The sequence below is a fragment of the Boleophthalmus pectinirostris genome, unplaced genomic scaffold, assembly GCF_026225935.1.
Source record: "Boleophthalmus pectinirostris isolate CB_2022bp ecotype Guang Dong unplaced genomic scaffold, ASM2622593v1 HiC_scaffold_7, whole genome shotgun sequence".
In the NCBI taxonomy this organism is placed as follows: domain Eukaryota; kingdom Metazoa; phylum Chordata; class Actinopteri; order Gobiiformes; family Gobiidae; genus Boleophthalmus; species Boleophthalmus pectinirostris.
Genome location: NW_026571473.1, coordinates 40,494,830 through 40,512,897, shown reverse-complemented (window position 1 = coordinate 40,512,897; position 18,068 = coordinate 40,494,830). Strand labels below are relative to the sequence as shown.

At 46.3% G+C, this 18,068-nt stretch overlaps 1 protein-coding gene across 1 annotated transcript in view; it reads right to left on the bottom strand.

Annotated features, from left to right (window-relative positions):
- The window catches only part of slc30a7 (solute carrier family 30 member 7), a 38,013-nt gene that overhangs the window by 12,765 nt on the left and 7,180 nt on the right, over nucleotides 1-18,068 (bottom strand). The window contains 8 exon segments of the mRNA XM_055164820.1: nucleotides 4,702-4,837; nucleotides 9,638-9,685; nucleotides 9,807-9,920; nucleotides 9,923-10,102; nucleotides 12,144-12,191; nucleotides 12,194-12,275; nucleotides 14,376-14,463; nucleotides 17,338-17,451. Of these exon segments, the coding sequence (XP_055020795.1) occupies nucleotides 4,702-4,837; nucleotides 9,638-9,685; nucleotides 9,807-9,920; nucleotides 9,923-10,102; nucleotides 12,144-12,191; nucleotides 12,194-12,275; nucleotides 14,376-14,463; nucleotides 17,338-17,451 (810 nt within the window).

The following is an 18,068-nucleotide window of genomic DNA, read 5'->3' as shown; positions in this document are numbered from 1 at the left end:
TTCCATGTTTTGTTCTCTTCCTCTCTCCTCCTCTTGTCTGTCTCACTTTTCTCTCCCCCCTCCTCTCTCCTCCCCCTCTTCTTGAGGTCCCTCTTTCCCTCCCTCTCTCTCTCTCTCCATCTCTCCTGTGACCACATCTCTTCTCCTCTCCCTCTCTCCCTCCTTCATCCATTCTCTCCTCTGTTGTCTCTCCCCCTCTCACTTTTTCCACCTCTTCTGGACCCCCCCCCCCTCTCTCTCTCGCTCTTGTCCTCTCTCTATCTCTCTCTCCTCTCTCTCTCTCTCGCTCTTGTCCTCTCTCTATCTCTCTCTCTCCTCTCCTCTCTCTCTTCTTCTCTCTCCCTCTTCTCTCCTTCCCTCTTCTTGCAGCCCCTCTCTCTCTCCCTCCCTCCCTCCCTCTCTCTTCTGTTGTCTCTCTCTCTCTCCCCCTCTCACTTTTCCACCTCTTCTGGACCCCCTCCCTCTCTCTCCCTCCATCTCTCTTCTGACCACATCTCTCCCTCCCTCCCTTTCTCTCTCTCTCTCTCCTGTGACCACATCTCTCTTTCTCCCCTTCTCTATCTGTTTCTCTTTTTTTCTCCAGACCACATCTCTCCCTCCGTCTCTCCGTCTGTCCTCCCTCCCTCCATCCTCTCTCTCTCCTGACCACACGTCTTCTGCTCCGTCTCTTTTCTGCTGACTGATACAAAACGTGTTCGATCGGAGAGAGTCGCCCCTGAGGATTCTGGGAAGTCGTTTCGTTTGTTTTGTTCCGATCGGTGCCACGTCTGAGCCGAGACTCCGGCGCTCGGAGAATTCAGCCGGACTCTACGGGAAATTATGAACCGGGTTTTCACGGGTTTAATGTGACGAGATGAGACAGAAAATCTGAGTTTAACACAAGAGAAGAGTTATTTACATAATACTCAGGGTCTGGTCTGGGTTTGGACCTGGATCAGACCTGGTTTGGACCTGGATCAGACCTGGATTAGAGACATGATTTAGACCTGGTTTAGACCTGGTTTAGACCTGGTTTGGACCTGATTTCTAGACATGATTTAGACCTGGTTTAGACCTGGTTTAGACCTGGTTTGGACCTGGTTTGGACCTGGTTTTGACCTGGTTTAGACCTGGTTTAGACCTGGTTTTGACCCATTTTAGACCTGATTTCGACCTGGTTTCGACCTGGTTTGAACCTGGTTTGAACCTGGTTCAGACCAGGTTTAGACCTGGTTTAGACCTGGTTTTGACCCATTTTAGACCTGATTTCGACCTGGTTTGGACCTGGTTTAGACCTGGTTTAGACCTGGTTTACACCTGGTTTACACCTGGTTTACACCTGATTTACACCTGATTTAGACCTGATTTAGATTTCTAGACATGATTTAGACCTGGTTTGGACCTGGTTTAGACCTGATTTAGACCTGATTTCTAGACATGATTTAGACCTGATTTAGACCTGGTTTCGACCTGGTTTCGACCTGGTTTCGACCTGGTTTCGACCTGGTTTCGACCTGGTTTAGACCTGGTTTAGACCTGGCTTCGAGACATGATTTAGACCCGGTTCAGACGTGGTTCAGACCTGGTTCAGACCCGGTTTAGACCTGGTTCAGACCTGGTTCAGACCCGGTTCAGACCTGGTTCAGACCTGGTTTAGACCTGGTTTAGAGCAGATTCACTGTGGATCCCTCTGACGTAAAAAGTGGGATTTTCAAACTAAAATAAAACTTTCTGAAGTAAAACATCTGTACGTCGGTAAATGATCCCCTCCGTCCTCAGTCCGTCCATCGTCTCTGACCTCACGCAGATGTTTTGGTTCACATGTGGCTTCGCTCGCATGATTGACAGGTCGGATTACAGCCTGTAGTAAACCAGAGGGGGCGGGGCTTGGACCACATGACCACAGCGAGTCGTGCAGCTGGGATTTCCTCGTTTCGCTTCCATTTTTGTCTAATCTCTTTCCATTTTTACCCGACTCTAGAATCTCTGTCGATCTCCGTGCGAAGAATCGTTCAAATAATCATCAGTAAATGTTTCAAAAATGAACAGCCGTCTTTAAGAACATGAACATCTTTTTATAATCTCAATAAAAAGTGTTGAAAGTGTTGATTGATGTTGATTTTAATGGCTCTTTAACTCGAAAACTACACGATTACACAAAATAATTTAATTGCAAATGTATTTATTTTATTTTACTTTTTTATTTGGTATTTTGAATTATACTTTTTTGATTTTTTAAAAGTGTTTTTTGAACTACTGAGACCTTGGTTCAGACCTTGGTTCAGACCTTGGTTCAGTTCTTGGTTCAGTTCTGGTTCAAATGTGGATTTGTCCTGAATTAGACTTGGTTTAGTCCTGGTTTAGTCCTGGGTTCAGACCCAGATCAGATGCGGATCAGACCCTGGTTCAGTTCTGGATTCAAGACCCGGTTCAGACCTTGGTTTAGTCCTGTTCTGACTTGGTTTTGAGACCTGATTTAGACCTGATTTAGACCTGATTTAGACCTGATTTAGACCTGATTTAGTCCTGATTTAGTCCTGATTTGACTTTGTTTTAAGACATGACAGACTTGGTTTAGACCTGGTTTCGAGACCCAGTTTAGACCTGATTCAGAGACTTTGTTCAGTCCTGTTTAGACATGATTTACTCATGATTTACAGACCTGCTTCAGACCTATTTTGAGTTGGTTTTGAGACCTCATTTAGACCTGGTTTAGACTTGGTTTAGTCCTGCTTTGACTTTGTTTTAAGACATGACTTAGACCTAGTTTAGACCTGGTTTAAACCTCATTTAAACCTGGTTTAGACCTGGTTTAAACCTGGTTTAGACCTGGTTTAGACCTGGTTTAGACCTGGTTTAGACCTGGTTTTTTTAGACCTGGTTTAGACCTAGACCTGGTTTAGACCTGGTTTAGACCTGGTTTAGACCTGGTTTTAGACCTGGTTTAGACCCTGGTTTTGACCTGGTTTAGACCTTTTTAGACCTGACCTGGTTTAGACCTGGTTTAGACCTGGTTTAGACCTGGACCTTTAGAACCTGGTTTAGACCTGGTTTAGACCTGGTTTAGACCTGGTTTTAGACCTGGTTTAGACCTGGTTTTGGTTTTGAGACCTGGTTTTGACCTGACCGTTTAGACCTGTGAGTTTTAGACCTGGTTTAGACCTGGTTTAGACCTGGTTTAGTGGTTTAGACCTGGTTTAGACCTGGTTTAGACCTGGTTTTAGACCTGGTTTAGACCTGGTTTAGACCTGGTTTAGACCTGGTTTAGACCTGGTTAGACCTGGTGGTTTAGACCTGGTTTTTAGACCTGAGACCTGGTTTAGACCTGGTTTAGTGGTAGACCTGGTTTAGACCTGGTTTAGACCTGGTTTTGGTTTAGACCTGGTTTAGACCTGGTTTTTAGAGACCTGGTTTAGACCTGAGACCTGGTTTAGACCTGGTTTAGACCTGGTTTAGACCTGGTTTAGACCTGGTTTAGACCTGGTGTTTAGACCTGGTTTAGTGAGACCTGGTTTAGACCTGGTTTAGACCTGGTTTAGACCTGGTTTTTGACCTGTTTTAGACCTGGTTTAGACCTGGTTTTAGTAGACCTGGTTTAGAGACCTGGTTACCTGGTTAGACCTGGTTTAGACCTGGTTTAGACCTGGTTTAGACCTGGTTTAGACCTGGTTTAGACCTGGTTTAGACCTGGTTTAGACCTGGTTTAGACCTGGTTTAGACCTGGTGACCTGGTTTGACCTGGTGTACCTGGTTTAGACCTGGTTTAGACCTGGTTAGACCTGGTTTAGACCTGGTTTAGACCTGGTTTAGACCTGGTTTTAGACCTGGTTTAGACCTGGTTTAGACCTGGTTTAGACCTGGTTTAGACCTGGTTAGACCTGGTTAGACCTGGTTTAGACCTAGACCTGGTTTAGACCTGGTTTAGACCTGGTTTAGACCTGGTTTTAGACCTGGTTTAGAACCTGGTTTTAGACCTGGTGTTAGACCTGGTTTAGACCTGGTTTAGACCTGGTTTAGACCTGGTTTAGTTAGACCTGGTTTAGACCTGGTTTAGACCTGGTTTAGACCTGTGTTTAGACCTGGTTTAGACCTGGTTTAGACCTGGTTTAGTGTTTAGACCTGGTTTTAGACCTGGTTTAGACCTGGTTTAGACCTGACCTGGTTTACCTGGTGTTAGACCTGGTTTAGACCTGGTTTAGACCTGGTTTAGACCTGGTTTAGCCTGGTTTAGACCTGGTTTAGACCTGGTGACCTAGACCTGGTTTAGACCTGGTTTAGACCTGGTTTAGACCTGGTTTTAGACCTGGTTTTAGACCTGGTTTAGACCTGGTGTAGACCTGGTTTTGACCTGGTTAGACCTGGTTAGACCTGGTTTAGACCTGGTTTAGACCTGGTTTAGACCTGGTTTAGACCTGGTGTTAGACCTGGTTTAGACCTGAGACCTGGTTTAGACCTGAGACCTGGTTTTAGACCTGGTTTAGACCTGGTGACCTGGTGTAGACCTGGTTTAGACCTGGTTTAGACCTGGTTTTAGACCTGGTTTAGACCTGGTTTAGACCTGGTTTAGACCTGGTTAGACCTGGTTTAGACCTGGTTTAGACCTGGTTTAGACCTGGTTTAGACCTGGTTTAGACCTGGTTTAGACCTGGTTTAGACCTGGTTTAGACCTGGTTTAGACCTGGTGTAGTCCTGTTTTGATCAGAACACAGTACAGACTGTTACCTGACTCCTATGAGCAGAGCGATGAGCATGGAGCAGATGGGGTCTGCGATCATCAGGTCGTATTTCTGCATCAGAATGGCTGAAATAATGACTCCGATACTGCCCAGAGTGTCTGCGATGATGTGCAGCAGGACGCCTGGACCAAACAGCAGAGACAGACAGAGTTACTGCACAAATGACAACTATCCACAACTATCCACAACTATCCACAACTATCCACAACTATCCACAACTATCCACAACTATCCACAACTATCCACAACTATCCACAACTATCCACAACTATCCACAACTATCCAGGTACGAAAGGCGAAAGTCGTTAAAAGATCCTCTGTCCTCCTCCAGGATCAACGCTTCTGTCTCGGCCTCTTGAAATTTTATTCTACAAATTTTACACTCTGAAGTTTGACTGTTGAATTTAAAGGAACTGAAAATATCTGTGCTGAGTATTTATTTATTTACATATATTTTTTTCTTTTCGTTTACGGTCGTACAAACTAATAATGTTAACAGAGGCACAGCAGTTTATCGTTTATAATCGCGCAAAATAAATCACAATGAGAATGAAAAATCGTAAGGACATTTTTGTTTTCGTTCACGGTCGTACAAACTAATACAAACATGAACGAAGGCACAGAGGTTTATCGTTTATGATCGTACAAAATAAAAGGTAATGTTCAAGAAAATTTAAAGAAAAGCAAGTGTTTCGTAGTTAATAGTCGTGTTTTGTTTTGTTTTGTTTTTTCTGTGCTGAATATTTAAAAAGGTGACATTTTTATTTGGAATTTGAAACAGAAACAAAAGATACACTTAAAATTTCAGCAACTAAACTCCTGAATAAAAACTATTCTAAAATTAAGTGAGAAATTCAGCGGTATTTAAAATTCAAACTGTAATTGAACAGATTATCTTCCATAAACCCGCCGCACACAGACCTCTCTATTCTGATGAACTGGCTCCCTCTAGTGGTCGTACTGAGAATCACAGCGTAGTGTTTTGTGCTGGGAGAGTCGAGAATAAATCTAACTGGAACTGATGCTGAGTCTGACAGCGACACAGAAGAGGAAGCAGCACAACGTTTGTTCTGTTCTATTCTTATTACTAGAACTTCATCTTTATTATGTATTTTTGGGCTGGTGTGACTTACACTCCAAAAATACAGTATATTAAATCATCATATTGTTGCACTGTCTTCTTATGAATTCTTGTATAAACCTGAGATTTTATATTTTATTACTTATTTTACATTTTATTTTGACTTATGTCTTATTTCACACCCGTCTCTTGCTCTTTTTACTACTTATTTAGAATTTACCATTTATATATTTTTCTCTTTGTTATTATTTTATATACGTGAGTTCCTGTGTCCAAATCATTTCGGACAAGAATCCACGAAAGAAAGAGGGAAAGAAAAGAAAAATGGGAAAAGGAGCGAAGCCTAACGAAGGTGATTCTTGGAGATTCTTTAAAGCGATGGCGCGACTGAAGCAGACGAAGGGTCTAAACTAGGGTGACCATATTTTGCGTTCTGTCCTGGGCGTCTGTTTTGTTTTTTGTTTTTTTTAAGTGATGCAAATGTCTGAGTTTTCATTATCGTTCACTGGGGGCATTAAACTGAGCGTCTGTGACTCAGAAGGAGCGTTTAACAACGACTTGTACAAGAAACTCTCCGTATTCCGTCCCGGTGGAGACAAGTGTGAGTCCATGTGCACAGGCTGAGGTGAGAGGACAGTGTCCCTCGTTTATCGCTAAAAATAATCTGCGACAGGTGAATTTACAATGATTCTGTCTGTTTTAAGTCTGTAAAACCTCAGCACAAACTTTATACACTTTTCTCCGACAGGATCGACAGGTGCAACACTTTTTACTTCCTTCTTCAAACTTGTTTCTGTTGTCGTCCTTTTGTTATTTTCCTCCTTCTTTATGTAACGAACTGAAGATTCATTTATTCTGTAATGGAGCCGACAGAGCAGAGTCCTGCACCTGCCAGGACAGGACCACACCTGCCAGGACAGGACCACACCTGCCAGGACAGGACCACACCTGCCAGGACAGGACCGCACCTGCCAGGACAGGACCACACCTGCCAGGACAGGACCGCACCTGCCAGTACAGGACCCGCACCTGCCAGGACAGGACCGCACCTGCCAGGACAGGACCACACCTGCCAGGACAGGACCGCACCGCCAGGACAGGACCGCACCCGCCAGGACAGGACCACACCCGCCGGACAGGACCGCACCCACCTGCCAGGACAGGACCGCACCTGCCAGGACAGGACCGCACCTGCCAGGACAGGACCGCACCTGCCAGGACAGGACCGCACCTGCCAGGACAGGACCACACCCGCCAGGACAGGACCGCACCTGCCAGGACAGGACCGCACCTGCCCGTTAACCCAAGATTATATCAAACTTTTGCGCTGCCCACGACACGGACTGAACCAGGACTAAACCAGGACTAAACCAGGACTAAAACCAGGTCTAAACCAGGTCTAAACCAGGACTAAACCAGGACTAAACCAGGACTAAATCAGGACTAAACAGGACTAAACCAGGACTAAACTAAACAGGTCTAAACCAGGACTAAACCAGGACTAAACCAGGTCTAAAACCAGGTCTAAACCAGGTCTAAACCAGGACTAACCCAGGACTAACCAGGACTAAACCAGGACTAAACCAGGTCTAAACCAGGACTAAACCAGGACTAAACCAGGACTAAACCAGGACTAAACCAGGTCTAAACCCAGGTCTAACCCAGGACTAAAACCAGGACTAAACCAGGACTAAACCAGGACTAAACCAGGACTAAACCAGGTCTAAACCAGGACTAAAACCAGGACTAAACCAGGAACTAACCAGGACTAAACCAGGACTAAACCAGGACTAACCCAGGACTAAACCAGGACTAACCAGGACTGAACCAGACTAAACCAGGACTAACCCAGGACTAAACCAGACTAACCCAGGACTAAACCAGGACTAAACCAGGACTAAACCAGGACTAACCCAGGACTGAACCAGGACTAAACCAGGACTGAACCAGACTAAACCAGGACTAACCAGGACTAAACCAGGACTAAACCAGGACTAACCAGACTAAACCAGACTAACCCAGGACTAAACCAGGACTAACCCAGGACTAAACCAGGACTAAACCTAGGACTGAACCAGGACTAAACCAGGACTGAACAAGACTAACCAGGACTAAACCCAGGACTAAACCAGGACTAACCCAGGACTAAACCAGGTCTAAACCAGGTCTAAACCAACAGGACTAACCAGGACTAAATCAGGACTAAATCAGGACTAAACAGGACTAAACCAGGTCTAAACCAGGACTAAACCAGGACTAAACCAGGTCTAAACCAGGTCTAAACCAGTCTAAACCAGGACTAACCCAGGACTGAACCAGGACTAAACCAGGACTAAACCAGGTCTAAACCAGACTAAACCAGGACTAAACCAGGACTAAACCAGGACTAAACCAGGTCTAAACCAGGACTAACCCAGGACTAAACCAGGACTAAACCAGGACTAACCCAAGACTAAACCAGGACTAAACCAGGTCTAAACCAGGACTAACCCAGGACTAAACCAGGACTAACCCAGGACTAAACCAGGACTAAACCAGGACTAACCAGGACTGAACCAGGACTAACCCAGGACTGAACCAAGACTAAACCAGGACTAAACTAAACCAGGACTAACCAGGACTAAACCAGGACTAAACAGGACTAACCCAGGACTAAACCAGGACTCAGGACTAAACCAGGACTGAACCAGACTAAACCAGGACTAACCAAAAGGACTAAACCAGGTAAGGACTAACCAGACTAAACCAGACTAACCCAGGACTAAACCAGGACTAACCCAGACTAACCCAGGACTGAACCAGGACTAAACCAGGACTGAACCAAGGACTAAACCAGGACTAACCCAGGACTAAACCAGGACTAACCAGGACTAACCCAGGACTGAACCAGGACTAACCCAGGACTGAACCAGGACTAAACCAGGACTGAACCAGGACTAACCCAGGACTGAACCAAGACTAAACCAGGACTAACCCAGGACTAACCCAGGTCTAAACCAGAACTAAACCAGGACTAAACCAAGACTAACCCAGGATTAAACCAGGACTGAACCAAGACTAAACCAGGACTAACCCAGGACTAAACCAGGACTAAACCAGGACTAAACCAGGACTAAACCAGGACTAACCCAGGACTAAACCAGGACTAAACCAGGACTAAACCAGGACTAACCCAGGACTGAACCAAGACTAAACCAGGACTAACCCAGGACTCTAAACAACCAGACTAAACCAGGACTAAACCAAGACTAAACCAGGACTAAACCAGGACTAAACCAGAACTAAATCAGAACTAAACCAGGTCTAAACCAGGACTAAACCAGGTCTAAACCAGGTCTAAACTAGGTCTAAACCAGGTCTAAACCAGGACTAAACCAGAACTGAACCAGGTCTCACTGTGGGGTTGGTCTTGGAGGTGACGCAGGAGAAAGGAGCGGTTCAGCTCTGCACCTCACGGAGTTAAACGCGGCAGTTGCCCGATCGCGCTTTGCAGACAAACTGCTCGGTGTTTTCTCTCTTAAGTCCAAGATTAGTCCTGGTTTAGACCTGGTTTAGTCCTGACCCAGCCATTTGTCCAAAAAAAAAAAAAAAAACATGCAAAATTGACAAAAAAAAAAGAAAATCCGGGAAACGGCGAGACCACACAAGGTGAACCGCGATATATCGAGGGCCGACTGTAGCTCAGTGTCGAGGCCCCAGCCCCGGGAAAGTGTCCGGGTTTTCACAAACGGAAATATGGTCACCCTAATTTAAAGACTAAAGACACATCGGTCACTACATTACACCTTTAATGTGAGAACAGAGAAAAGTAGAAAAACACGGAGGTTCAGTTCAGTCTCACCTTGTAGAATCTGTTTGCTGGAGCCTTTTCCCGGTGTCAGAGGTTCGTCTGGAAAAGGAAACACATTTTTTATTAAATATTCTGAAAAGTAACGTCATTCTGAACAGTGGTGTAAATTCCAGGTGAGTGATGAACGTGTCAGAGTCCTCAAAATGGCGTCCGTCGTTACCGTGGCACTGGTGGTCGTCGTGGCTGTGTCCTCCGTGGTCGTGCGCGTGTCCGTGTTTCTCGTGATGGTCGTGTGAGTGGCCGTCTGCTCCTGCGTGACTGTGCCCGTGTCCCCGTGTCCTCCGTGTCCTCCGTGTCCTCCGTGTCCTCCGTGTCCTCCGTGTCCTCCGTGTCCTCCGTGTCCTCCGTGTCCTCCGTGTCCTCCGTGTCCTCCGTGTCCTCCTCCGTGTGAGTGTTTCTCCGAGTGGCTGTGGCCGTGGCTCAGGCCGTTAAACAGGGAGTGACTGTGACCGTGACCTGAACACAGAGAAACAGAGAAACGGAGGAGATCAGAGTTTTGATAATCGATACCGATACCGATACCACGAAGATGAATGATTCTTTTGACAATCTCCTGTGATTTTCTACATTAAATGGTCGAACTTTCTTTTCTATTTTCATGTGTCTTTATGTCTGTGTGATGCAGGTCAAAACCAGGTCAAAACCAGGTCTAAACCAGGTCTAAACCAGGTCTAAACCAGGTCTAAACCAGGTCTAAAACCAGGTCAAAACCAGGTCTAAACCAGGTCTAAACCAGGTCTAAACCAAGACTAAACCAGGTCAAAACCAGTCAAAACTAAACCAGGTCAAAACCAGGTCAAAACCAGGTCAAAACCAGGACTAAACCAGGACTAAACCAGGACTAAACCAGGACTAAACCAAGACTAAACCAGGACTAAACCAGGACTAAAACCAGGTCTAAAACCAGGTCTAAACCAAGGACTAAACCAAGACTAAAAAACCAGGTCTAAACCAGGTCAAAACCAGGTCAAAACCAGGTCAAACCAGGTCAAAAAAACCAGGACTAAACCACTAAACCAAGACTAAACCAGGACTAAACCAGGACTAAACCAGGACTAAACCAGGACTAAACCAGGACTAAACCAAGACTAAACCAGGACTAAACCAGGACTAAACTCTGCAGCTCGGGTCCTGACTCCAAACAGGAAGTCTGAGCACATGTGTCCTGTGCTCAGGTCTCTGCACTGCCCCCTGTGGCTCAGGTCTGTGGCTCAGGTCTGTGGCTCAGGTCTGTGGCTCAGGTCTGTGGCTCAGGTCTGTGGCTCAGGTCTGTGGCTCAGGTCTGTAGAGACTCTGTTTGTCCAAATCTGTCAACGACCGAGCACCAAAGTCTGTGACATGTTAGAGCCACGTGAACCATCTGCACTCTGAGGAGCTCAGGGACCAACCTCCTGCTCTAGTCCTGCTCTAGTCCTGCTCCAGTCCTGCTCCAGTCCTGCTCCAGTCCTGCTCTAGTCCTGCTCTAGTCCTGCTCAGTCCTGCTCTAGTCCTGCTCCAGTCCTGCTTCAGTCCTGCTCCAGTCCTGCTCCAGTCCTCTCAGTCTCTCAGTCCTGCTCCAGTCCTGCTCTGTCCTGCTAGTCCTGCTCTAGTCCTGCTCTAGTCCTGCTCCAGTCCTGCTCCAGTCCTGCTCCAAGTCCTGCTCTAGTCCTGCTCCAGTCCTGCTCCAGTCCTGCTCCAGTCCTGCTCCAGTCCTGCTCTAGTCCTGCTCCAGTCCTGCTCCAGTCCTGCTCCAGTCCTGCTCCAGTCCTGCTCCAGTCCTCCAGTCCTGCTCCAAGTCCTGCTCTAGTCCTGCTCCAGTCTGCTCCAGTCCTGCCAGTCCTGCTCCAGTCCTGCTCCAGTCCTGCTCCAGTCCTGCTCCAGTCCTGCAGTCCTGCTCTAGTCCTGCTCCAGTCCTGCTCCAGTCCTGCTCCAGTCCTGCTCCAGTCCTGCTCCAGTCCTGCTCCAGTCCTGGTATAGTCCCGGCTTCCTGCTGGTGCCCAGAGTCAGGACTAAACTCGGGGAGTCAGAGTTTCAGGTTCATGCAGCTAAAACCTGGAACAGTCTGAACATGTGAGACAAACTCGACTCTTGACTCTGTTTAAATCCAGACTCAGAACGTTTGTGTTTATCTGCGTGTGACTGAAAGGTTTTCATTTGTCATTCTCCGCTCTTCTCTCATTTATGTAATTAATGTCTCTCTCTTTTTAATTTTATGATGATTATTTATGTTTTGATTTGTTTTTTATTGTGATTTTTACGTTTTTCTTATTCTGTAAAACACTTTGAGTTACTTTGTGTACGAATTGTGCTTTACAAATAAACTTGCCTTGCCTTTTTTTTTTTTTTTTCCCTAATTCTGTTACTTAAATTTACTCCAAACTCTGCCAGAGCTGAGGAGTCATGTTTTATGTTGTTATATCTTTGCGCTGTGTGTTCTAATAAAGTTTTCTGGATATTCTTCAGACAGCAGGTCAGACAGAACAAAATATCGGTCTGGGTCAAACGCAGAGTGACCCACCTGCGTCTCCTCCGTGCGAGTGTCCGTGGCCTCCGTGCTGAAACACAAGATTCCGACCAGATTGACCAGGAGCCCGGCGACGCTGACGGGCAGCAGCCGCTCGTGGTGCACGTCCGGAGGCTCCAGAGCTCTCTGAGGAAAACACAACACCAGCACAGTTCAGATTTCTCTACTCGCAGTTTGTAAATCTACACAATCTGATTTTGATTTTGGCAGCATTTGTGTTCAGTCTTCTCAGTTTAGATGTTAAAAACCATGTAAAAAATTGACACTTACAGTCTGAAAAATACAGTACATGCATTTCAAGGTTCAGTTTAATGTTTGTTGGAACTGTAGAAGATTGATTTATAAATCTATGTGCCGTGGAGTAATTCACCGCCACAACGTCAGGAGGCGAGGATTTAAAACTGGCATTTATGTTTACAAAATGAAACGGGAAAAAGCAGAGCACCGGAAATGTCTGTAGAGCTGATTTAGAGACGACCAATCACAGCCCTTATTGTCTGCGTCGGTTCGACATGTAGTTACAAAATTTCAGAGTAGTTTACCAAAGTCATACTAAAACATTTGAGAGATTTTTGAGTGCCGCGTACAGGCTCGAACTGGCAATCTGTACGACCGGGCAAACGCCTGGTGGGCCGGTGCAGGCCAGTCCACCACACCTGATCTTCCATTCCAACTGACCTGACGGGCCTAGGCCCACCCACAACCACCAAAAAAAATCCATAATGTACTGTATTTTCTGCACTATCAGTCGCTCTGGATTATGCGTCATTAATTGGTCTATTTTCGAACTTTTTTCACAAATAAACCATGTGGGACTTTAAATGAAACCCAACAGTGTGATGGGTGAGTGGTTTTGTTTGTTTGTTTGTTCACGGTGACTCTGGGCTTTGTTCAGTTGTGGCGTGTAGGGAGTAGTGTCTGGGACCAGTGGATTGTCTGCGTGTTCGCAGTGACTCAGTTGTTCAGTCGTGTCTAGAAGCGGCTCGTCGCGCTCTTCGCTTTTTTGGTTCGTTCCTCCGTTCCGTTCCTCACATTTTTAGTTCTTTTTATTGTTTTGTAAACAGTATAATCACCCGCAACAACAGATTAACATGTTTTATAAGTTTCGGTTTTGCTGCTAAGTCGCTCCCCCTTCAGAGCGCGATCACAACACAATCACTGTGCGTCCCGTCTAACGAAACTACTGCGGTTTTCTGTCATGTTTTTGTATTATTTATGGAGAATTTTCGTGTTTATTGTCGTATTTATGGAGAAATCTCATACAGAGAGATCGCTAGATTACTCAAACACGCGTGGATGTCTCTAAAACCTCTTCAGACTTTTTTTTAGACTATGGAATGTTATAACATGGGAGAAAGCTCCAAAAATACCCCGTCTTTAAGCACAGTTTTCCATTCATCTCGACAGAAATTCTAATCTTGGTAAACGAAATTTCAGTTTTGTCCATCGTTATCGGTCATTTCTTACATTTTAAAACTTTCGTGTAGGGAGGGTGTGTCTGGGACCAACAGATTGTCGGCGTGTTCGCAGTGACTCAGTTGTTCAGTCGTGTCTAGAAGCGGCACGTCGCGCTCGCCTTTTTTCGGTTCGTTCCTCCGTTCCGTTCCTCGTCGGCGTGGAGCGATGAGTGTGTGTGTGCGGTCGCTGTCTGCTCCGTGTGTGTTTGTGTGTTCTGTGTGTGTGTTTGTGTGTTTGTAGTTCACTGAAGTCGTGCTGGGACACCCGAGTGGATTCGTGTATGGGGCGCTCTGGATCGTGGGGCATGTTCACTCGTATTTTGGCTTGACTAAGCACCACTCAAAATACAGAAAGTGCAGAAAATGACGGCTGTCACTGGTCCCAAACAACACCTCCCCTTAAAGCATTGAGACCAACTTTATAGGTCGATACAGTATTTTAAATTTGTCAAGTATTATTAAAAATCAGGAAATAATCACATAATTTGTGCTAAAACCATCGAGATCTGTTTTTTTTCTTTAATAAAAAAGTTGGGTTATGTTGATTTTTGAGAAAATTAAAGGATTTTAAGTGCGCCTTATAGTCCAAAAAATACGGTAACCCTTTCAACCAAATCCAAATGTAAATACGTAGAAAAAAATCTCACAAGATAATTTTTGTCTTGTGGCACAAGATCTTGTACCATCCTTAATAACGACATATTTGACATCGGCGAACGGGTGTTTCTGTGTAAAACTCCAGAACCTGGGGGAAAACGGCGACACTCACCTCGACTCCTTCAGAGAAAATGAAAAACGCCGTGAAAATGAGAAACAGCCCGTTCACGAATCCGGCCAGAACCTCGGCTCTCACGTATCTGCAACGAGAAGAGACGACAGAGAGTCAAACAAACATCACATTTCAGTCTTGTCTCAAATATTAAAGGTGCACTATGTAACTTTTTGTTTTGTACGGCATTAAATAAATATATGTAGTTTTTATTCAATTAGAGGAGTTTTTATTTCTTTAAAACTACCACTTTATTACGGCAAGGGGGCCCTTTTCTCCACAGATCTGACCTGTAACTTGGCCCGGTGACGCGGCTCTTTGTTTCCAGGGCGACAGCACCGACGCGGAGTCAAGCAGGCGGCGGATCGTGGACCAGAAAAGTTACGCAACGGACCTTTAAAGCTCCCGGACGCGTTTAAATCGTGCGTCGTGAACAGAATCCCGACTCTAAAGCTGCACTGTGTAACTTTTGGGGGCCGTCAAGTTCTTGTTTCTATGGAGATGTCATCGCTCTGTCCCTGGAATGTTCCGCAGTGTGACATTAAACAGCTCTACTTTACGTTTATTCAATTACAGATGGTTTTAAAGCTCAAGAAAACAAAAGGAGGCATGTAAAACCGTCTGTCACCAACTTTGATTTTAAATTTGACAAAAAGTGAACACGGTGGTAAAATCTGCTTTTATCACTTGCGACTTTTAGGGCTCGTTTAGGGCTAAACCAAGTCTAAACCAGTCTAAACCAGTCTAAACCAAGTCTAAACCAAGTCTAAACCAAGTCTAAACCAAGTCTAAACCAAGTCTAAACCAGGTCTAAACCAAGTCTAAACCAAGTCTAAACCAAGTCTAAACCAAGTCTAAACCAAGTCTAAACCAAGGTCTAAACCAAAACCAAGTCTAAACCAGTCTAAACCAAGTCTAAACCAAGTCTAAACCAGTCTAAACCAGGTCTAAACCAAGTCTAAACCAAGTCTAAACCAAGTCTAAACCAAGTCTAAACCAAGTCTAAACCAAGTCTAAACCAAGTCTAAACCAAGTCTAAACCAAGTCTAAACCAAGTCTAAACCAGGTCTAAACCAAGTCTAAACCAAGTCTAAACCAAGGTCTAAACCAAGTCTAAACCAAGTCTAAACCAAGTCTAAACCAAGTCTAAACCAGGTCTAAACCAAGTCTAAACCAGGTCTAAACCAAGTCTAAACCAGGTCTAAACCAGGTCTAAACCAAGTCTAAACCAGTCTAAACCAGGTCTAAACCAAGTCTAAACCAAGTCTAAACCAAGGTCTAAACCAAGTCTAAACCAAGTCTAAACCAAGTCTAAACCAGGTCTAAACCAAGTCTAAACCAAGTCTAAACCAAGTCTAAACCAGGTCTAAACCAGGTCTAAACCAAGTCTAAACCAGGTCTAAACCAAGTCTAAACCAGGTCTAAACCAAGGTCTAAACCAGGTCTAAACCAGGTCTAAACCAGGTCTAAACCAGTCTAAACCAGGTCTAAACCAGGTCTAAACCAGGTCTAAACCAGGTCTAAACCAGGTCTAAACCAGGTCTAAACCAGGTCTAAAACAGGACTGAACCAGGAAAAGAAAAGTAAAAAAGTTCTAAACCAGGCCTAAAAAAGTTCTAAACCAGGCCTAAAAAAAAGGTCTAAACCAAGTCTAAAAAAAGTTCTAAACCAAGTCTAAGAAAAGTTCTAAACCAGGTCTAAAACCAGGCCTAAGAAAAGGTCTAAACCAGGTCTAAAACAAGTCTAAAAAAAGGTCTAAACCTGGACTAAACCAGGTGTAAACGGGTCTAAACCAGGACTGAACCAGACCTAAATTAATCTTAAATCAGGTCTAAATAAGTTCTAAAAGAGGTCTAAACCTGGACTAAATCGGGTCTAAACCTGGACTAAAACAGGTCTAAACCAAGATTAAAACAGCTCTAAGCCAAGTCTAAGCCAGGACTAAACCAGGACTAAGCCAGGACTAAGCCAGGACTAAGCCAGGACTAAACCTCTTTTCTACTGAACTGAAGGTAAAAGTTAAAAACTACCACTTCATGACATCACAAGGTGGATCAGTGCGTATTGAATTCTGGAGATAGACAGACTAACAATACGTCGCCTCTCCACAGATCTGACCTGTAACTCGGTCTGACCCGATCTGTTTTGGTCTCCGTGACGACAGAAAGGTTTAATGCTGCACTGAGGAACATTCGAGACAAAGCGTGGACGCCGTCTCCCTGGAGAAGAGCGTCGGTGCGGAGCGGAGACCGCCCCCGCCCCCGCCGGAACCGGAACAGACCACCCCCCGCGGAACGACCACCCCCGCCGGAACGGAGCCCCCGCCGGAACAGACCACCCCCCGCCGGAACAGACCGCCCCCCCGCCGGAACAGACCACCCCCCCGCCGGAACAGACCACCCCCCGCCGGAACCCCCCCCGCCGAACAGACCACCCCCCGCCGGAACGGAGCGTCCCCCGCCGGAACAGACCCCCCCCCCGCCGGACAGACCGCCCCCCCGCCGGAACAGACCACCCCCCCGCCGGAACGGAGCGTCCCCCGCCGCGGAACAGACCACCCCCCCGCCGCCCCCGCCGGAACAGACCACCCCCCGCCGAACAGACCACCCCCCCGCCGGAACAGACCGCCCCCCGCCCACCGGAACAGACCCCCCGCCGAACGGAGCGTCCCCCGCCGGAACAGACCACCCCGCTGGAACAGCCACCCCCCCGCCGGAACAGACCACCCCCGCCGGAACAGACCACCCGCCGGAACAGACCCCCCCCCGCCGGAACAGACCACCCCCCGCCCGGAACAGACCACCCCCCCGCCGGAACCCCCCGCCGGAACAGCGCCCCCCCCGCCGAACAGACCACCCCCCCGCTGGAACAGAGCGCCCCCCGCCGGAGCGGAGACCGCCCCCGCCGGAACAGAGACCGCCCCCCGCTGGAACAGAGCGCCCCCTGCTGGTCCCTCACTCACCCGTAGGAGAAGCTGTCGTTGGATCTCCAGCGCGAGATCACCGACGCGGCGAGTCCGGCCAGGAGCGCCGTGCAGTCGAAGAACATGTGGAAGGAGTCCGAGATCAGACCTAAACTGGAGACAAAAACACAAACACGGGGAAAAAAAACACGACGTTAATAAAAATTTAAAAAAAATTAAAATTAAATCAACTAAACGAAAACTCTTCATCTCTGTTCTAAAGTCATTTCCTCATCACAAACAGACCTGGAGTTGGGTTTTTTGTTGTTTTTTGTTCTCTTCTCTCAAACTGAAAACATTCTGTTCCACCTTGTGATGTCATCATGTGTTGATACAGGCTGTTGTGTTTTTAAAGTCCACACACCTTCACTAGAATCACCTGGATCATTTCAGTCCTGGAACTGACCAAACTCTACTGAACTAAAGAGAAAAGGAGCTGTTCACTTTAAACCAGGACTGAACCAGGTCTAAACCAGGACTAAACCAGGACCAAGCCAGGACTCAACTAGGTCTAAACCAGGTCTAGCCCAGGCCTAAATAATTTCTAAATAAATCTAAACCAGGTCTAAACCAGATGTAAGACAGGTCTAAGCCAGGACTCAAACAAGTCTAAACCAGGACTAAACCAGGACTGAACCAAGTCTAAACCAGGACTAAACCAGGACTGAACCAAGTCTAAACCAGGACTAAACCAGGACTGAACCAAGTCTAAACCAGGACTGAACCAAGTC